The following is a 22,440-nucleotide window of genomic DNA, read 5'->3' on the forward strand; positions in this document are numbered from 1 at the left end:
GATATTGAGTCTTTCATAAAAGAGCATTTTAATGGTCATGAGTTACGACCTGAGGTCCTACGTTGCTTTGTGGCTCACACAGAGATTAAAAACAAAAACAAAAATAAAACTTACTTTCTAAGAATGGAAAGTGATGAATATTTAGCTTTTGTGGGCATCAGATATGAATGAATGAAATTTCCCTTCAAAGTCATTACAAAGATATGAAACATGAACATACCAGGATCCCAAAATAACAGAAATAAACAAAAGTGGGCTTTGGTTAAACTACAAATATTTTGGAGACTAAAGAATGCTGACAGGCTCACTGGGCCATGTCTCCAGCTGTAATTACAGCTTCAGACGGATAGAAGTAGGTCTGTGCCATCACCAGTCAGTTCTGACCTTTTGGTCTCATCTCCGTGGCAATACGGTGTTACTCTGGCTCCTTAGCATATGACCTTCTTAAAGCCTTTTGCTTCAGGCTGGGCAGTTTTTGCTTATGTTGTTTGCCCCAGGGTGTTCAGCCTCATTGAGTTCCTTCCCTCTGCCCAGCTGCATTTAAATTTGTTGTGGACTTGTGGAGGAAGATGATTTGAGGGTAGACAGTTACCCCAGATAGAGAAAAAAACCTTTGTGATAGAGTCCTGGGGCATATAGAAGAATCCACGTGCCCTAAAAAGAATTTTGAAAGACCCAGTTGCCTGGCTGGGGAACTGGAGTCTAGTCCTGACTTTGACTAGTTATGTGACTTTGAGTAGGTCCTTTTGCTTATGTGGACTTCAGGTACATATTTGCCCAAAGGGAGCTTAGTTGGGCCATTTCTAGATTCCTATGATGCTCCAAACTAAAGCCATTGAATGTCAATGAATAAAGTATATAATGCATTGGTAAAGTGGATTTCAAACCATTTACTCATTTTAAACATCTATGAGATGCCACTTCACTATGCATAGTAGCATAAGTAGACATGGCCCTTGTCTTGATGGATTTTATTATATAAATGAGAGGGACAAGAAATGAAATTGACGACTAAATAATTACAGCAGAGCATAGGCAGCTAGACAAAGCGCTTGTTAGGGGTCAGGGAAACCTTCAAGAATTTCTCATTTATGTGCAAACTTGAGAGACTTTTACAAGAAAAAGAAATAGTATGTGCAAAGATGTTTGGCTTAGATGACTTGGAATGAAGTCTGCCAAGGCTGCAAGGGACTCATGCAGCCCTAAGCTGGCTGGTCAAGCCTTGGCCCTGGGCAATTTTGAGAGCGTATGGAGGGCCAACAGGGCTTTGATGAACTCAGTGTCAATTATGTGGCCGCTTCCTGTCTCATGAAAGCCTGGGGCAAGATAGTGCGGAGTTGCTTATAACTTTGCTCTTTCCTGCCGGGCTTCCGAAGCTCACCGGGGAGTTGGCTGCACCTTGGAGCTGTCTCCCTGATTACTGCTCAATCCATCAGGAGTGGGAGTGTTTGACACTGACAGGCCAGCATTTTTTGAGAGTTCTTTTTTCCAGATGGTTTTGTGTTTTGAATTTACTTTCCTCTAAGTTGCATAGAAAGAATTTCCTTCTTGACTTAGTTGTAAAGGTAGAGACCTTTGCCTTTCAAAAGACAGACTGCAGTTTTTGACCTACAAGATATATCTTGCTTACCACTCCCACCCCTAGAGAAGAAACCAAAATCATTGAATCAGTAAAAATGGAGTAAAATGGTTGAGAAAAATTGTACCTTCTCAAGTCAGTAACTTATACAAAATCACAAGAATAAGTAGAAATGGACCTGGGATTTGATGCTATGTTTCCCTCACTATGTGAAACTGAAAAATGAATTTGTTCACTGAGCCCCTTTATTCAAGCACATAGTGCTCCAGATATCCATTGTAAAGACAAGGAAACCAGGGCTAAGAAGAAAAAGACTTTTTCCCAGAGCCACATAGCATTGAAGTTGTAGATCTAGGAATCAAATCCACAAAACCATGAGTCTGGAATCTTTGCTCTCTGCTGGTAGTCTATGCAATTATGTTAAATTAATTTAATTGCCTACTCAATTGCAATTCTTTTATTTTTCTCCATACAGTTTAAAGCATTTGTGCTGGTATTTTAAATTTCCTAAAATTAGCCTAGAGCGTGTATTTCTTAAAAGAGGAAGAGAAAGAGAGAGTGTATGTGTGTTCCCCTTATAGTTAATTTTCCTTCATAGCTCCCTTTTCCCATGGCAGGAACCCACTCTGCTAGTCACACTTTAAAAACACTGACTCTATTTGATTACTGGCACAATATAGTTTGTTTTTATTTATGTGTAAGTCTGTGTGCACATGGGCACATGCATAGTACATTTGTGCTAGTTGCCAGGATGGCCAGAAGAGGGCATCAGAACTCTTGGCACTGGGGTTACAGGTAGCAGTGAGCCTTCTGACCGAGTGCTGGGATCTGAACTGGAGTCCCCTAGAAAAGCAGTACTTGCTCTTAACTACAAAGCCACCTCTCCATCCATTGATGTGTTTTCTATAACATTAGCAAGATGACAAGGAGGTTAGCAATATCTTGTATATCAGCAGAGCTATTCTGATCATCTGTTTCTAAGTCATTTGTGGGTCCTGTGGACTCTCTGGTGTATGTATGAGGTGGGGAAGGAGACCATGAGAAACCATGAGATGGTCAGGTAACTCTGATGACAACAACCATAGGGTTAGGAAACTTCATGCTAGGAATAATATTATAAACTGATGGGCTCAAAGCTTTCTTATAAGAATGTCTTGACCAACTGGTCAACTGTGGGAAACTTCCAGTATTTATTATTTGGTTAGATCTAATAAATGAGTGAGCCATACTTATTTTAATAAGCTCACTATGGTGTTTTTATTGGGAGTGGGGTGGAGGATTGTATTTTGTTTGGGCCAGAAATGAAGAACAATTTTGAAGCCTTTTTGTTCTTGTTGTTCTGTCTTTGATCAATCATGCATCCCAATTACAATTGTGTTCATTTGTATAGTTCATTGTTCACACCAGGACCCCCTCTGTTCTTGCTTTTCTGAGGAGCCTCCTTTTACAGGAGAATTCAAAAGGATCTGGGCAGTAGCAATTTGCAAATAGACATTTCCATATTCTCTCCCTAAGCCCCTGTTTTTAATATAATATATAGGAGGGGTGGCCAGTAGTTGGATTTGAAGTATTTTTTTTAAAGATTCATTTTATTTTAATTATGTGTTCTCTTATTGCATGTGCTTCTATATGTGGGTATGTGCACATGAGTTTGGGTGTCTGAGGAGGCCCGAGACTTCAGGCTTCTCTGGAGCTGTGGTTAAGTGCAGCTGTGAGCTGTCTGATGCGGGTACTGAGACCTGAACTCAGGTCCTCTGCTAGAGCTATTGTGTGCTCTGAGCCACTGGACTGTCTCTCCAACCTCTAATTTTCCTCTATTTTTTTTTTCAGTTATACTTACAGAAATACATTAAAATGAAGTTCTCTGCTGCTTCTCTGATCATCTGTTTGAGGATGAACTTAGATTTCTCTGGGCCTTTGTCCCCTCCACACTTAAGTGGAGGTTTGGTAGAGTCCTTCACACTCTGATGATCCTGTGAGAATGTTTCTTACTTCTTGAGGAACTACACACCCAGCTTTGGGGGGTGCTACCCAAATGCTGAGGAGACAGTTCTTCTGCAGAGTTAGACCTACAGGCTAGCTAGCAAAGCTGAAATGGCAGGCTTCAGGCTCAGTGAGAGACACTTATCTCAGGGGAATGAGGCAGAGTGATAGAGGAAAATATCTAATGTCCTCCTTGGGCATTCATATGCATACATACAGGCATGTACACCTGAATGCATGCCATGTGTGGGCGCACATGCATACACCCCCCCCCAAGGTCTCATTATGCAGCACAGGCCAGCTGGAAACTCATAATCCACCTGGCTCTGGCTCTGAATTCTGGGGTTATAGGTATATATCTATATATATGTCAGCATGCATGTTTTAAGATATTTAAAATAGTTATATGCTTATCTTAATTTGTAAGGAAATAAAAATTACAACTACTACTTCAAGATCATGATTTCATAGACATTACTATTTAGGGAAAGACCAAACTTACAGAAACAGTTAGATTATCTAAACAAAAATCACAGTTAAATAAAACCAAGTAAATAATTGCCTAGGTGGTACTAGAATGGAGCAAAACCAAGACTTAAATTTAAAGTGTGCTGTTAGAAAGGGCTTTAATGATTGAAAAATAATAATTCATTCAACTTAACAGAAAACATGAAAGACTCTGGGAAACATCCATTTTTTCCTTTTCCCAAATAGATATTGGTTTGTTTTTGTTGTTTTTTCTGTTTGCTTTTTTGTTTGTTTTGTTTTGTTTTGTTTTGTTTTGTTTTTTTGTTTAAAGAAAGCCCTTTAGGTTCACTTAGCCATTAAGGTAGACTTATTATCCCAAAAAGATTGGGAAAATCAAAACCTCTCCCAAGCTATTAACTTTGCTTTATTTTAAAATAAGCAATAGCTTATCATCCCAAAAAGATTGGGAAAATCAAAACCTCTCCCAAGCTATTAACTCTCCTTTATTTTTAAATAAGCAATAGCTGCATGTCAGAAAGCCGAAAGGGACCTGAGTCCAGAACATGCATGGGCCAGGGTCCACCCGGGCAGCCCATTATGATAATGCACCCTGAACCAGCTGGACACTGAGCAAAGCTGACACTGTGTTGTCAAGGGCAGCATCACCCATCAATTTCTGAGATAGGATTTGAGTTCAAATGGCAGAAAGAGCAGCAATTCTGTTGAAGTTGATGCATGGGGGAAGGGCAAGGAAGGCAGGGCAGGAACCAGCAGGGCCTAAAGGCAGGAAGTCCTGGGACTTCCGGAAGCTGGTGGCCCTGTTTTTGTCATCTGGCTGCTACCTTCCCTTCTAACTTGAACATCTGTCAGCGAGACCCACCTGGGTCCTTGCATGATTAGAGCCTTCTTCATGGGGCGGGGATAAGGCTGCGTGTGGGTTACTGATACTAATTTTAACTCCCAAGAGAACAGGGTACCAGCTGCCGGCCTAGAGGCCAGCTCAGCCCAGGAAACAAGATGCCACATTGGCCTCTTATCCATGGAGGAAGCACATTGTGGGTAGAGTGGCAATTGTTTATTTTGTTTGGTTTTTGTTCTTTGGAGACAGGGTCTCACTTAGCTCAGGCTGGCCTCAAATTCACTACGGACCCAAAGCTGGCCATGAACTCCTTGTTCCTCCTGCCCTTACCTTCTAGATGCTGAGATCGGAGGCAGGAGCTGCCTGACTTTGTAGCGGCAGTTATTAATGCAGGCTGGAAGAAGAATTCTCAACTTTCAACCCAGCCACGTCAGTTCTTGCTCAGGGCAGTACCATCGGTGACTGATCTTTTGCCTCTCATTCAGTTGTTTATCTGGCCAACAAATATTTATCGGCTCTCTGCCTACCATATTAGACAAGAGGGGTGCCGAGGCGAACAAAGCAGGGGCAGGCACGAACATGATGAGGCACGCAGCTGCATGCATATGCTAATTCCTGTGCAGGAAATAATGGTAAATAGGATGGTTTAAATGGCAGTGGCTGAAAAGGGGTTGTTGTCAATGAGAAATACAGACCGCCAAGAAGGCTTACTGCAAGGGAGCCAGTCAAGTCCGAGGAGCCAGGGAAGCTTCATTTTCAATTTCAAATGAGTAGCCGTGAGTGAGATAAAGAGGAAAAACATCAGGCGGAAGGGTATGTTGTTCAACTGCCACATGAGGATAGACCACTAGAAACGTAAGGGTTGATGGGAAAGGTGGCTTAGGTCTAAGAGTTGTTTCTGAGGAGTGGACTTGGAGATTTTACATGGGTCAGTTTCTCTTTGGGTTGGACATAGAAGTCTGTTGTTTCCTATTACTCTTGTGAGTAACGCTACCACTCATAGTCTGGTCGACTGCACACAATAGATTCAGATCTCTGTCTCCAGGGAGGATAGTGTCGCTGCTGAGAGAGTAGTCATGATGTGTCAGGTCCAGCGATGGGTGTTTGGACTTTTTTTTTTTTAATGCTCCTGATAGCCAGCGGAGGGCAGTGCAGTTACAATAGCCACTTAAAAATAAGGGAAACTGAGGCCCAACTGTTAAGGATTTTGGTGTGGCTAAACAAAGAGTTAAGTTGGTTTCTGCAACCGTTAGATTTCCAAGATGCTGACACTGGGGTCATGGCTACTGTTCTTTCCCACTGTTCAGTCAATGCTGCTCTCTCTCCACATTGGACTTCAGAGGTGGAGAGAGTCTCTTGCTATTTGAGCCTGTAATATAAAACTTGCTCCAGTTGAAGCAGATTGACAACATTACTCAAAGGCAAACTGAAAAGCCAGGCCTATGCTCGATCCCAAGGGTGAAGTACTTGGCTCGAGCAGTGATACACGGGAAGGCGCTTTTCTGGGTTAAGATAAAAACTCCTGGTATCACGTCTCGCTATCAAGCACCCCATCTCCTGCTCCCTGGGCCAGTATTGCAACCTGAAATACTCAGTGGACAGAAATGAAACTTTATAGAATTTGGGTGATCATCACCCTTATCAGATGAATATGATGCCATCAGCAGCATTTCAGCAACCTTGTACAGGGAGTGGGGGGCAGTCTGTGGATTGTAGGACTGTGTGGCTTCACTGCCAGCCTGCCACATGCAAGTTGGCAGGAGGATGATCCAGCCATTAAAATCCTTCTGTAACATATGTGCAGGCCAGTCATAAGCAGAAGCCCTGATGTGGGAACCAGACCAGACAGGCACCAGGGCAGGAAGAGAAAAGTGAAACACAAAAAGTCACACCCTCTAGACCATGGGGCATGCAAAGAGACCTCCATCCACTGAACACATATCTGTTCATCACTAAACACAAAGGCAGGACTTTGTTATTAATACGAGTCTTATCCCAATCTGTGCAACTAATCAATATTTTATACATGAACACATGTTCTTATGAGTCTGGCTTATTTGAGGGTTGGAAACAGCAAGGGCCCAGCTGTGGGAAACCACATTCTTTATCTGCAGTTCTAGTCTACAATGACATTGGGAACACAGACAGGGAGGGTTCACGGTCAAGATGTCAGCACACCGGTCGCTTCCGTTGACCTTAGGACAAAGTAATAAAAATGTCATGATATCTGCCTTTGTCAAACATGAATGGGTAGCAACACAGTGTAGCCATGATTTAGAAAATCATTAAAATGAACATGTGTGTTATAAATGAGAATTTCCTTCCCTTCCCCTTCCTCTGTTTCTTCCTCTTCCCGCCTCTTCCTCTTTCCCCTTCTCCTCCTCCTCCTTTTTTGAGTGTTGGAGATCAAACCCAGGGCCTTGAGCCTACGAAGCAAGCACCCCACCCCTGAGCTTGACCCCGAACCCTTCCTTTTAGATTCTTTCTTCTGTTGGAGCATGGTTGGGGAAGCCACAACCCACTGAGCCCTGCCTGTGCTCAGCCAGCAGCATGCGCTTTTAGGCCCATGGCCTGTGGGATGGCGGGAGAAGGAATACATCGCAGCCAGCCTTCATGTGCTTTCTCATTCCTTGACTGAGGAGGAAAGCGCATCTTTGGTAAACTCTGCGGCTGGCCGAGTCACTGAACCAGCAGTGTTCTTCCAGGAACTATCATGTGCAGCAAATCTATAAAGCCAGGCCTCAAATTGCTCTCCCTTTCAACTTTGGCAGGCTTCTAGAAGGTCTTTTTGATTTGGTTGGTCTGTGGAACTCAATCCTTGTTGGAAAAAAAAAGGTGGTGAAAATAGAAAACATGTTTAAATTATTGTGTCAGGTTAATCTACTTGTTAGTAATGTTTTAGAATTCTCTTCATGAAAAATTCTCTAAGGAAGATCATCAAAATCCACAAAGGCCAGATTTCAAATGAAAGAGGAGGGACACTGGTCTCTATGGGGTAAATTCCTCAGAGTGCTGGTATCCCTGGTGCTCGATCTACAAATTCAGGGTGTGTGTAGTGGCCCAACTTGTAACAATAGAGATGTTTCTAAGCCTGGAAGCTTGGCAGCATTTTCAATGTTACTGTGTTTAAATTGGCGCCTGTTATATTATGCAGGGATGTCGTTTTCTGAACTTGGAAATAGAAGAAGGAAATAGAGAGATTTTTACTGTAGTTCATATGTGGGTCTGTGTCTTAGGGGGGAAATAACTTCACTTGGAAAGAGAGTAGTAACACTCTGTAAAGTTAATAAATATCCACCCTCTATATTGAGGACAAGGAATTACACAACTAAGATTTTATGGAACGTTGGCTGTATTTATAGGACCAAAGAGATTATTTTAGCCAAACAGGACAGATATTTCAGATAAGCATCAAAACTGGAAAGGAGGTTTGGCTTCATCAATCAAAGCAGACTTTGAAAATCTCAAGTACGAAAGTCTCTGAGCTGCAACTTTCTCATCTCTGCAGTAGAATAATCTCTGCTGGCCCACCGCTCAAGGTTAACATGAATGGCAAAGACCTTCGAGCACTAACCAGTGTTAAAATCATCAGGCATTAAGTGCCAAGCACTGTCATCATCCATCAGTGTGCCAATGGACAAGGTTCCTGTATGTGTGAGAAGTGTTGGCTGGTCAGGCTGAGTAACACATTTCGATACATGCTCCTTCCTCTCTGCACGCGCGCGCGCGCACACACACACACACACACACACACACACACACACGCACACGCACACACACGCACACACTGTGCACAGGAGTGTGTACACAAACAGACATCAAGGTTAAGTTTCAGTAAGAGCAAGGGGAAGAATGAATGAAGAAGACAGAAAGTCTTGAGAATGGTTTATTTCTGAACTATGCTTGAAACCATCAGCATCACACAGAAGTTGGGTCTTTTCAGTAGAGAACTGTTGGACTGTGTGGAAGCAAGTGGTATAACTTTCTTGAGAAAAAAAAGCCAGGAACATTTGAGGACTGTGGACTTGTAGGGTTATCAGCATGATTTGCATTTGCATTTATGCATGGCGTCTCCATCTTCTTGAGATGAATCCTTTTCCTCCTCATCTTTCTTATTCCCATCTTGCATCTATTGTCCCCCTTACTCGGTACATAACAGTTCATTTAAATTCACCACAGCCTCATGAAGTGGGCATTTTAATAATTATCATCCCCAATTAAAAGAGCAGAAGCTGAGAGTTAAGAAAGGGAATTTGCATCTAGTGGTACAGAGCAGAGCTGACCCCGGAGCTGAGGCCCCTTGGATCCACAGGTGTGCTGCATCTGAGCTCAGTGCTAGCTCTAGGATAGGAGAGGGGAAGTGAGGCAGACTCAACGGGGTGAAAGCTGACATCTGAATGAGGTTCCTGTAGCTTTAAGGAACAACTGGACCTTGAACACAATAATCAGGCAGCAGAAATGAATTGAAAAAGGCAAATATCTTGGCTTTTTTCCATAGTTCTGACAGGGCAGTCCAGATCCTGAATAGTCATGGAGGAAGTTGAGTCAGTACCTCATAAAGCTTACATAGAAGTGGAATTCCCACTCCTCTTTGCTCATCATGGACAGATAAGTCTGATGGTCTGCATTTCTGTGCTTGTGACGCCATGGATCATCACCACGGAAACATCTGTGCTATAACAAATGCTGGCTTGCAGCACCACTGGCCATGTTAGGGAGGAGAGGAAACGGGTTCAGCATGATAAGGCTCTCAGTCATGGAAGTTCACTCCAACTCGCTTGCCATGGCACCTGTACTTGTAGAGAGAAACACAAGCAGAGTTATTTGCAAAAGCAAAAAAGCATGGCCTGGGCCTTGTTAAAAGCTGGGCAAGGTTGGTTTTGAAATACAGCTCACATACAAAACACGGGTTTTCCTTAAAAAGTCACTGTCTATGCTGCCTTGCATGATGACGGTGGAAATCCTTCAACATTCTTCTCCCCAAATGCTTATATAGAAACTGTATGCATACAAAAGAAGGCAAGCAAGGGAACTCCCATGGTGTCTCGTGGGGGAGGAGGGAATATCAGGCAGAACCAGAAACGGCCATGACTAGGGTTTGCATTTATTGTTTGACGCGTCAGGGGCAGCATTAGTCACCTCAGAACTGAATTGCCAAGGATTGATTCCTAACTTGAGGATTTCTATACTCTGGACCCTGGTGGATCATGGGTGGGATCTAGCCTCCAGCCCTATGTAGCTTTGGGCTATGGTTTACATAATATTTTAGACTAGCAAGAGGAAGGCATAGTAGATGGGGGGGTGGTAGATGAGGGACACAAGTAAGAACACAGTAAAATGGCATGCACATGTCAAAATGCCCCAATGAACCTCATTATTTTATTTACTAACTTTGGTTAGAATTTAGGTAGAATTTTGTTGCTGACAAAAATAAGATGTCATAGAAGAATCTGGAGGGCAAATTTTCTTTATAAACTAAAGAGCTGCTAGTGTGGGCTCCATGTACTCAAAGAACAGTAGTTATGTCAAAATTAACAGTGTCCTTTTCCTGTTACATTAACTCCCCGCCTGGTCCTGTGAGGGTTCGCTTTGTAGTCCTTCTTGGCAGGATCTGAAGGTATCACCTCCAGCAGATCTGGAATATGCAGAGGACTTCATAACTAGCAGCTCTGATTACCAGTTATAGGCTCAGTTATCTAAACTTGGTCCCCAAACCCATGCTGTCCAATAGAGCCTTGTGTAGATGGGGTTCTACCAATGTACTTATTGTAGTTCCTTACCTCTGGCAATAGAACTAAGTAAAGAATTCTTTATATTAATTAATTAAACATTGAATCAGTTATTTGTGGATAAATAATGGTGTTGGTGGATTCCCAGTTAACTAGCCTCATTTATGATAAAATGTGAAGGATAGACTCTGGGACTATGTATGTGCACATGTCCATGTTACAAGAGTAGATGGTGTGTGTGTGTGTGTGTGTGTGTGTGTGTGTGTGTGTGTGTGTGTATGTGGCAGGGGTAACCACTCCTTATCACCTGATTAGAACTTTTATCAATTGAAGGAATCAAAGAATCTTTTATGAGGTGTTTACCCACACATTCCTACCAACACACTGAAGTTTGGATGTGAAGTTTCACTGGTTTCTGCTGTCCCGCTGTTCAGTTAAGGGAACTAGTTACATATAATAGCGATGTCCATATGGGGAAAGGCAAACATCATTTGATGCTCTGCTGAGTTCCACCATTTGTGATAGTGTTGTGCCACTGTGACAAAGGATATACGGGATGTCCACAGATGGGTGCTAGATTACTCTGTCTCCTCCTTTTGGGCATGCCCACCACAGGTTGTTGCCTCTCATCACAAACACATTAAACACATCTACTGATCATGAGGCTGTAAACATCTGATGAGGAAGGTTCTCAAAGATCTTCCCATTCATGCACCTTAGCCATGAATTTCCCAGGCTTTGCCTGGACAGCTTGCCACAGGCCTTCTGCACCCGGTCCTTTGTGACAGTTGCAGAGGTGATAGCTCCAGAACCACGCTCCAGGCATTGCCCCTTGGCGGACGGTCCCCTGGCCTGTGTCCTCAAAGTTTCTAGAACTGGACTTGTCCAGGTGAAAAGATGAGTTGGCCACTGTTTCTGAGGTTATATGCAGGGAGCACCAAGTGAGCTCAGCTTGATTTATTCAAGATGAAGCTGTAAACTGCAGCCTCCCCCAGGCCTCACCCCAGAAAGAAAGTTTCCCGAGAAACATACAAAACCTAAAAGAATTGACAGTGAGAGTTTCAGGAGCTAATTTATTAAAAAAAAAAAAAAAAAAAAAAAAAGACTAATACTAACCCTCTTGTAATGAGGCGGGGATGGAGAACAAAGCCCAGATGACTGTCTCCTGCCTGAGTCATCCATTCAGAATTATGTGTCTTCTTTACTCATTCTAACTTTTTTTTTTTTTTTTTTTTTTTTTGTGGCAAGGCTGCCACATCTTATCTCCCCTTTCTGCTTTTTTTGGTCAAATGTCGCCATACACACCTAGGATGACAGTACATTAAATAAACCCTCAAATTCAATAAGGAGAAGAAACCCCAGGACAAAAACAAAGAATAGATTTGATATGCTTTTAAACTTTTTTGTATAATTTTTAGTGTGAACAGAGCCAGACTAATGCAGTACTAAATCGCCTGCATACATCTCTCTTTTTCCTGCACTCCAAGTCCAGCTCCCAGACACAAGGAAGCTAAAAATTCATATTCAGACAAGAAAAGGCAAGCCTTGGTGAACAGATGGAGTGGAGTTCAGCATAAAGGTTTAATCCTATCAGGCCGATTCCTGTATGGCCATCTGGATAATCGCACACACACACATTCAAGTCCTGTTAAAAATACGACTCCAGCCAAGATTAATGTCACAGATTTTCCATTGGACATGTTCATATTTGACTTTATGATTTTCCAGGCTCAGGAAGATTGCTTGGGAATAAAGACTAGTGTATTCCTTGAAGAAGTGGTTACATGATTTTTATTGTTGTTGTTAAATCTGAAAACGGTTTTCCCTCCTCTTAATATCGAGTGTCTGTTTGGGGAGGGGGTTTCCACTCCTTTGCTTCCTCAAACTTTTCATACAGTAGGGTAATTAGGAGAAGAGAGCAAAAAATAATTTTGTGCAGAAAAGTTCCCCTTGTTGGGGAAAAAAAGAGAATTATTTACTCACCATGCCATCAGAAGCAAGCACTTTCCCTATTTCTGCAACAAATACCACAATTGGATCCATGAATAATTCATTCGGAGGGTTCGCCCACCCTCCATGACTATTTCCCCCCATTACTTAGCAATGGAGTGGCTGACAATCACAGAGCAAGGGAAGGAGAGAGAAAGCCCGTGATGACGTTCGCCTTTCACTGTTCCAGGATTAGAATTGTGTGCATTTTAATTTCAGGTCTTACATGTGAGCTGCAAGTTGGAATGCAATGTATTCAAGCCCTCCTTGAGTCACAAAATTCTGAGCTTCTGTGTGTATTTAACAAACAATTTTTGTATATTATGAAACAATGCTATGTTGCCTGTCATTAAATCCAAAAGCCTTCAACAATCTTTCAAGTGCAATTTAGAAGTTATAGGCACATCAAAATGTCAAGATTTTTTTTTTCACAGCTAAATTGTTAAACAGCCCTGAAGAGTGAACATGAACAGTTGTGGTTCTCAGAGAGATAGACTCAGAAATCCAGAAGCCCTTGCCCTAGAATGTTCCAGAATATAATTGTGACCACACTTATATCCTTCTCTTGCTCAGGAGCTGTGTCCACTGATGGCTGATGTACTTAGGAATTTCAGAAGAAACTAGAAAAATCAAAATAAATAGGAAGTAGATAGGCCATGGGCTGGGTCTGTGATTGGCAAGTGGCCTCATTTGGGACATAGATGTCACTTCTCGAAGTGAAGGATAACCACCCTCCTGCCTCTGTAGGGAAAGTCTTTGGAGCAATGTTTCCATCTAGTGACTGGGAGGTTTTTCTTTTCCTCCTTCTCAGTGAGAGCCATTAATGCTGTCAGAGCAAAGGGCTTTTCTGCCAGATGAAGTCACTTTGGGATAAAGGATGCAAAGCGCTTGAAAATCTCAATTTCCTCATCCAATATTTAATAGGTTTAATTGCATCTGGTATTGAGAAATCTCTATATCATGGCTTACATTTCTCTTTAAAGTGACAAACACCAGAGAGAGAGAGAGAGAGAGAGAGAGAGAGAGAGAGAGGAGAGAGAGGGAGGGGGAGGGAGGGAGGGGGGGAGGAGATGGAGAGGGAGAGAGACACTCTTGTATATACAATACTGTAATTCTTTGCAAAGTAACATCTAGATATTTTGCTAGACAAAGCAATAAATGCAGATCGATAACAAAATAAAGCATACTCTATTAGCTGACAAAATCCTTAACTACACAGTGCAATTAGAGAGGACCAGCTTTAGGTAACTTGTCAGCACAGTGCTGCTATAGCTTCAGGGACAAGGCTGTCGCATCTGGTTACTTACTAATGGAATTTGTTTGTTATGAATTGGGGGACATCTGTGGTAGTGTTTGCATCCTGCACGTGGGATTGGCCCCCATGGATGGTAGATGTCTGACCCAGTGTTGCAGTAGCTACTAGCTTCTCAGGCATGCTATTGGAGGACAATTGGCCTAAGAACAGACCTTGTGTGTGGTGAACGTAGAGAGGGCTAGCCTACCAATTAGTGTTAAACCCTGGTTTGGGTCCCCTTCTTCTCTCTAACTGCTTGTTTGGAAATACATCAAAGGAGCAGTTGGGAAAAATGATCATTTCACTTTAAAAAGTAGCAAATTTTTGAGACTGTGCACTGGGTTCAAATGGGGCTCCCCCATGGGCCAACTGCTTCTGGAATGGGGTTACCCCCAAATACAGCATTACTAAAATCCAGCAGATGAAGAGGAGAGAGGTTTTATGAGCACACAAAGGTGCCATCAGAAGGAGCCCAGCTCAGGCTGGCAAGCTAGTTCATCAGGTAGAGTTGCTCACTGCCCAGATTACAACCTGAGTTTGATTCCTTGGCCCCCACATGGTGGAAGGGAAGGACAGACTCCCACAAGTTGTCCTCTGACCTCTGTACACACAGCCTGGCATGTGCATACTCCCCATAAACAAACAAACAAACAAACAAAACAAATCAAATGTTAAAAATTAAATTGAAAAGTAAAGGAGTCCAGTTCAGGGGGTTCACATTTTCTGACAAGCTTCAAACATTGGGGCTGTAGCAGTAAAGCCATTTCTCTGAAACAGTTCTGATATATTTCCCAATGAATATCCATTCCAGAAAATAAAAGTCTTAAAAATGAAGACAAAACAAGAGCAAAAACTCACTTTACTTTGGGATGGTCTGATGCCAAACCTACCTGTTCAGTCCATTTGGCTGAACATAGTACCACATAGCTAAACTACAAACTCTTGGGGAGGTTCTACAACGCATGGAAAATCTAAGTAATGAGTGCATAGGGCACCTTACTAAATAAATTAACTCCAATGAACAGGAAGCCAATGACAATAATAGTAAATGATTACAGTAGAAACTAGTGTATATATCTGACACAAGTAGGCATTTTCTGTGTCACATCTGTGGAGTCTCAGCCACTGGCAGCTACTACAGTCTTCATGGAGCAAGTGACTGGGGGCTGCACTAAATGGTAGATGTGGAATGTTGGAACTGATGTCAAATGATGTCATCAGTGTCTACTCAGATACCAATAAAAGCTGGTGCTGCCCCTGCCAGTTTGGGAGCCTCAGGTACCTGTTTTTTTAGAATCGCTTATTCATAGAGGGCTGTTTGACAGAATGTTGGAAAAAGGAATCTGGCATGTTTCATGTGTGGGCACAATGGAACCAGAGAGCAACTTTGTGCCCACGTCATAGTCCACAGTGAATGCCACCTTGAGATCCAGACTGTGGTTCAAAACTTCCTAAAAGTGCACATTTTGCCAGTTGATAGATTATAGTTTGTCCAGGATATCTAAGGGCAGAAAAGGAGGCATTGAAGCCAAATAACACATTTCTCCTGAGGCTTCTGCCATGGGGCAGCAACGGTGGCCAGACCCTCATTTTGGAAATGAGATATGATAAACCTTGAACCTGGGTCATCTTTATAGCTACCCTAAATAAGTGAGGCATTGATCAGAGCACAAAGAGATCTCAGAGGCAAAAACAAGAGCAGCCCCAGGACCCTGCTGATCGACACACACACACCACTAATTCACCTCAATGGGAAGGCACCTCTGAGCTCAATTAACCCTTATTCCCAAGGCCACTAATAAACCCCGAGGTAAACACGGCGCTCCAGACCCTGGCTTTCTGTCAATGAAATAGGTCATTTCTATTGGAGGCCGAGCTTGTAAATTCACCTCGCTAATCAAGAGCTTGGTGCTCCTGGTGCAAGCAGGCAGCAGGCACTGGAATCATGTAGCACTGGTTCTATAAGTCAGACCGATTTAAACCACGGAGGGCATTTGTGATTTCTTCTGCCTTCCGAGGTGATTTGAAGAAAATATATATGTTCTGGAGGTGGAAGAGGTGATCAGAAATGTCCCCAGTGCAATTGTCTGCACACACGTTAGTTGTTAAATACGTACTGGAGGCTGAATGATTTCTCTCTCTCCAATTTTTTTTTAAAATTCCTGGCTTTCTTTTTCTTCTCCCAGCAGCCATTGTTCAAAAGCAAATTGGAAATCTGGTAATTAGGCCCTGACTCACGGTGTAGTATTAAAGTCCCAAGCCAAAGTTCAACACCCTGAAATGAAATTTAAACCAATTAATCTGTTAGATTTTTATCGCTTGTCCGTGTTTTCTCAGCAATTCCCCCAGCACGTGGCCTTTGATCAACTCTCATACAAACGCTAAAATGTGTGCCTGCTGCTCGCAAGACGGAATGACATTAACATGGTCCTCATAAAACAATCAGAGCAGAGAAGCCCTCAAACAGGCAGGGCATAGTAATATTTAATAAAAGCGCACACATAATCTTCAGAATTAGCATTTTGTGCCTTGCAGTACCTTTGGGAGAAGAGCTTTTATTTGTGGAGTGATCATTATAACAAAGAGGCGCTACCTAATAATTCCCACTTTAATTCTGCAATGTGCCAGGAGCATTTCAGAACCATTATGCTAAACTGGTGGGGTAATCATGTTATTGTCACAGTTTGAAGGAAGGAAAATCTCTACTTTGGTGGCTGGTGAGGGGTGGGAGAAGCATTAAAGAGAAGAAGAGGGAAAACTTTTATTTTTAATGAAATTTAGAACCAGAAATGGGTCTGTTGCCCTTGTGGACAGAGTGTGAAAATATGCTGATGGGAAGGAGTTTTTCATTAATTAAACCATGAATTTCCTACTTTAAAAAAAAAGCAGTCCTACTTTCAAATCTGCCCCTTCACTTCCCAAACCATAATGGATTTTTTTGGTTGTTTGTTTTGTTTTATGAAAGAATGCTATTGATTATCTCGGCTCACTATTGAACTCCTGTAAATGTCTTCACTCTCAAATTCTGCTGAATCCAGCCACTGTGACTGTTCAAATCGTGGTCTTGCCCTGCTCTTGTGAGTAGACGGCATCAATGAAAGTGAGGCTCCAGCTGATTTGAAGGTTCTGCAGCATCCTTGGACAACTTACCAATGGGAATGAGGGGAGGGAGACCCAGGGACTCCAAGGAGCCCAGCTGATGTCCGATGTTAGGTGTTGGCTGGGTTCTTTTTAGTACTGATTTGCTCTAGAAAGTACAAATGTCATCACAGGTCCTGCTTCGCTGAATTTTTCCTCATATATTGCCTTCATACAAGCTCAGTGGAAAAGCCTCAAGCCATATAAACGTTAATAGAATAAAAATTAATAGCCCTCTTTTTCTGTCAAACCGAGTCCAGTCATATTCCCTTTTCATAAGGACCCACTGTGGACAACTGATGTGCATCCTGTCTTCTACACCTTTGTCTGGACCACCTGGTCACCTGGAATTACACATACACACAAATACTCATACACATAAAGTCTCATTATATATAATTTCTCAAAGTAGCTGAAACCCTTTTCATTAGTTCAAATTGTTCTTATCTCCTTATTTTATACTTCCCTCAAGATTTTCCCTCTGAAATCCGGGAAGATAGCATTACATTGGTTCCTTACTCCTTAAGAACTCAACATTCTCTTCCTTTCCAGGGGCTAGCTGACCTATAGGCTGCCTTCTGAACAGTTGTTCCTAGTATTTGAAAACATTAGCACTTTCCTTAAGTTCAAATATGTTCTCATGTGTATGTGTGTGTGTGTGTTTACCCATATACCCCCACACTCCCATCCACCTCCAAACCTCCAACCACCCACACATCCACATATATCCAGCCCCTACACACACACACACACACACACACACACACACACACACACACACACACACACATTTGTACTTTGTAAATAATAAGAGGATAAACAAGGAAAGGAATTGAGTGTGATCTCATGATCTCGGCAGGTCTTGACCATGTAAGTTCTCTCCCATGGACAGATTTCTTTTCAATGTTCAAACATGCCCTTCCATGTTTTTTTATGTTATGGTAAGAAGTTTAGAAAAGACTTTGTTTCTCTAAACAATTATGTCTGTTTCATAAAAACAAAATAAAAACAGAAACCCTAAAGCTAATAGAAGCTAACATGAAGACCATTTTGGAATTTGCATGGGCAAACACAGCCCCAGCATTTTATGACACTACTGGAGCCCATGTTTTACAATTAGATGGGATTCTCATACCCAATTCATAAGCCAATATCAAATATTTTTCCAAGGCATCTAGAGAGACAGCACACCTTTTGTATGTGACCCTAGTACTTAAATATATTGTTATAAATCAGTAAAAAAGATATGGTGATGTTAACAAAATGTTTCCAAAATGATTATGTTTAATGAATTTTTCATAGTTAAATGTAACTTATCTATTTCATAAATAGCTTGAAATTCTACATTGTTTTATGTCATTGCTTCAGAAGCCTATAACTATGTGTGTCAACATTTTAGTTTTCAAGAAAGCTTTTGTGTAAAAGAAAAGGTCTTGTGCCCTTGAGACACTTATCCCCTACCCCATGTAGGTCAAAACTTGGACAAGAATGAAGTTCAGTCATGGATCCTTTCTAGTTTCTTGATTAATTGCTTTGTTTGGGGATAAAATGCAGGAAAGTAAATAGCCAAGCTACCCTGTTTCAGCTGCAGATGTGTTCCTGTGAGTTCAGCCAACACCAAATGTTTGGTTTGGATGTTTTCAAACTTCTCTGTGCAAGGTTTTGTGGATGAATTGGAATCAGAACCAACGCCATCCGTCTTGTTTGTGTGGTGGCACGTGAACACAGGTCCCCCTGGGATTAACTTCGTGTTTTCTTTGCTCATTGCAAAAGTTAAAACAGGAGACTTTGCCAAATTTGACAAAGTCCAATACTAATTATTATTATTTTTCCAGTACTTCCCACTCACATTTAAAATTAACTGGTGTTCTCCTTGGCACCAGTGCTCAGGAAGTCAGTCTTGAATACTTAATTTTCATTGAAGAGGATGGTCTCGCTCTCTCTTCTTGTACAATATCTCACTTGCTTTCCAGTTTGCTGTGGTGGTGTTTGTGAAAGTAATCGTTATCATAAGAGTAACCGCATGGCACCGGTGGGTTAAAGAGCCTTTGTGGTATCAAGCTGCCTGCAGAGAGGTTTCAAAGTCATAATCCTACCACTCCATGTATTTTTAGTCATTCTGTCCAGAGTAAGCAATGCTCATTAGAGAAACCGCCTAACTTGTGCTTTGCAGTCACAGCCTTGCAAATGAAGGCCATTTGCAATGGAAAGACATTTTTATGCCCTGGAAACTCAACAGAGCCAAGGTCATGAAGACTATGGTTCAGCAAGACCACTGCTATTTGTTTTGCACAATTCACCCCAAGTCACCTGTGACTTTGAATCTATAAAATGGAACCCATGACGTGTATTTGAAAAACTTGTAATGATTTTTAATGAGGAATGTTGCTGCATTAATGTTACCAAGAGAAAAGCATGGAGCAAGAATCCTTCCTGCTCCAGCCTCCTGCTCACCTTGTTAGCTTCGCATTGGGCAGGATATGCTCACCTAAGAATGTAGACATTTTCACTTCACCAAATATATTCAACTTTGAAACAACTCTATAAAGCTTCTACTGTATTAGGATCTCTGGCATTTGATAAATTCAGTGTGTCTTCTGTGTTAAATTTCACAAGCTTTCAAGATTAATAAAGAGATGGGTGAAATGTATGCATCTCAGTAGGAGCAATGAAAAAGATGCCTTTAAGAACTAAAGTTGCTCCCTGGGTTTCTGGTCCTGATGTGACTAGGAAATGTTGAGGTCTTGAGGGACTTTCTGTTAGTGAAAAGATAAAAGATTTTTTTTTCTTTTTCTCAAGTCTCCCATCATTAAAGTTTGGTTCTAACGGCAGACTCCTTCTCTTTTTCATGTGTGTTGAAAAGCAGCTACTCCCTGTATCAAAGCCATCAGCCCGAGTGAAGGATGGACAACGGGAGGCGCGACTGTGATCATCATAGGGGACAATTTCTTTGATGGGTTACAGGTCATATTCGGTACCATGCTGGTCTGGAGTGAGGTAGGTGTTGTCTGAACATTAATATCTAATAGCTTGGTCTAGTTGAAGACACTGTCTATACTTGAATTTCTAATAGAATATGTAGGATTTAGTGGTATCACTCTGGGTGGCCCACCTCCAGTCTACAGAACTTTGGAAACTAGGAAAGATGAACTGAGTTTCCCAGAAAGGCAATGCTTGCTCTTGGAATCATTTCTATCTAACCCATGAGCACCAGCAGAGCTTTCTGTTTGGTGGTTTGTCCTCTGTGGCTTGCCATAGGGTGCAGGTTCCTTTGTATAATGGGAAGTGGAAAGAAGATGCAAAGTTATAGAATGTATAGGAAAAGATGTTCAAACAAGTCAATTTTGTGTGGATATTCCATAGACAGAATCTACTAGGTCTTGAGGTTCAGAGTCTGCTATTCAGATGACAGTCATAATGCAGGGAGCCCTTGACTTACTCAGTGACTCTCAATCAGAGTGAGTCACTGGGGGACCCTGAAGAACCCAGGGGTTTTCCACAGAAAGAACAAACAGCTTCCAGGTACTTTATAGTATGACTCCCACCATGTGACAATGACTGTTCTATGTGTGCAATGCTTTCAGCATAGGGATCTGACCTGACTGACATGTCTGGCAAATCGCATTTATTTAAGATCTCGGAACATGAGCATCACCATTTTAGGGAGGCCACGATAGATATCATTGTTATCTGAATTTGGAGCCCAGGTGTCTTAGCTAGCACATCCAAAGTCCTTATTTACCTCAATGTACAAAATAAAAGCAGAATCTGGACTACAAGAGGCCACAGAGGTGGCTCAATCCCACTTACTTTCCCAGTAGTACTACTCTGGGCTTTGTGGAGTCTTGGGATCTAGGCTGTGTGCTCAGCATTTGAGAGTCAGTCATGCCCTTCTCCCTGGACTACCAACCACAAACTCTTAGATGCAGCTTTTCTTGGTAAATACCTTGAGTCTTAGAAATAATAGCCATTCCACTAAGAGTAATGACCCAGAGCCCTCAGGAGGACCAGTGTGTACGCAGCCACACAAAGAAGTGAGAGTGAGCCTTGGAGTGGACACCAAGCTCTGTGACTTCCGATCCTACTTGTTATAGCAGGGCGCCACCATTTAGCTCTTCTAGAAGGTTTGTTTTCTTCTTTTAGGGGCTACAGGAATGAGCTGAGAGTTGGCTGTGATAGTCAGGCATGTTTTCCTGACTGACACAACCAAAGTGGATCTTGTCCATTTTAAAGCTATCCACATACTCTTTGCACCAGCAGCTACCCGCTCAACATGCCAGTCATCCTTGGCAGCATGCTGCCACAGCCGTGGTAGTTTCACACTCTAGCCAGAGCATTAAAGCTCTTATAAAGTTGAATCAGAACCAGGCTTCTCAGTCCATCCAACTGACTGTTATCTAAGCTAGAACATTCTGGGCAAGAAAAGTGTAGTGAACGTAACCCTGCCAACTGTACTGTGTTTTTCACTGGAAGCATCAGGGTACACATGAAAAGGATAATCTCCATGGTTTATTTTGTTGCCAGCTGGTGTCCTCAGCCTGATGTGAACAGTGACCTATATGAGAACAGTCTTTCCCAGGTCTTGAGAGCCACACCTTCAACCTTTCTGACCCTCTGTTCTGCTGTTTATCAGGGAACAGGGGAGCAGGGAAGAATAAATCCAAGGTGGTCCCTTGCTCCATGTCAAGGCAACCAGATGAGGACTGGGGTCAGAATCAAAATGGGCAGCAAGTCTCATGGACTTGACAAAAGCAGATTAATCCAAGGCAGCCTGAAGAAATGTGTGCCTGTTACAGCCCAAGTAGGCTCTACTGGAGGTCTGGGAAGGACACACCAGCGACTCACATACTCACTTAGTTCTAGTTTGACAAGGTGACCTGTCTCATCTTCCCTATTCTCCCATCCCTGTTGGTGAAAAGATATCCAAGGTTAACATCATCTACCTTAGGTTCACCAAGGTTGACAAGCAAATTGCCTCAAAAGATCTGTTTCCATATAATGAACTAGAGAGAAGACATGGAAAGGAGAGCCCACAGAAACTACATCTACTCTTCTCCCGCTTCTGGGTCCCTAATACCACTGCTACACATTGCTCAGAGTTGAGTGGCCTCCAGGAGGAGAGCATCAAGGCATCTGCTGGTTCTTTCTCGTCTACTCTTCCCAAGTGTCCTAGGGAGCTCTGTCTTAAATTAGGAGTTCTGTCTCAGTAGAAACTCATGTTGTGGTTTCAAAGAGAATTTAGCAGATGTCCTTGTAGAATTAGCAAGATCACATAGCCAGATAGTGCTAGACATTATATCTGATCCATACAGTGCAATCTTAGAGAAACAGAAGTCCTATTAACAAGAACAAATGTAATCTTGAGCAAGGGAACAATAATAGGACGTGGCAATGCGTGGGG

The 22,440-nt window shown here is 42.3% G+C and overlaps 1 protein-coding gene across 8 annotated transcripts in view; it reads left to right on the forward strand.

Annotated features, from left to right (window-relative positions):
• Ebf1 (EBF transcription factor 1) overlaps positions 1 to 22,440 on the forward strand; it is a 398,732-nt gene that overhangs the window by 279,831 nt on the left and 96,461 nt on the right. For 5 of the 8 annotated variants that reach the window (XM_028864251.2, XM_028864253.2, XM_028864258.2 and 2 more), the window contains one exon: positions 19,903 to 20,036. In XM_028864251.2, coding sequence (XP_028720084.1) covers positions 19,903 to 20,036 — 134 coding nt within the window. The remainder of the gene's footprint in view (positions 1 to 19,902; positions 20,037 to 22,440) is intronic. The other 3 variants (XM_028864252.2, XM_028864254.2, XM_028864256.2) reach the window with 1 other exon arrangement.

The sequence above is a fragment of the Peromyscus leucopus genome, chromosome 8b (assembly GCF_004664715.2).
Source record: "Peromyscus leucopus breed LL Stock chromosome 8b, UCI_PerLeu_2.1, whole genome shotgun sequence".
Lineage (NCBI taxonomy): Eukaryota > Metazoa > Chordata > Mammalia > Rodentia > Cricetidae > Peromyscus > Peromyscus leucopus.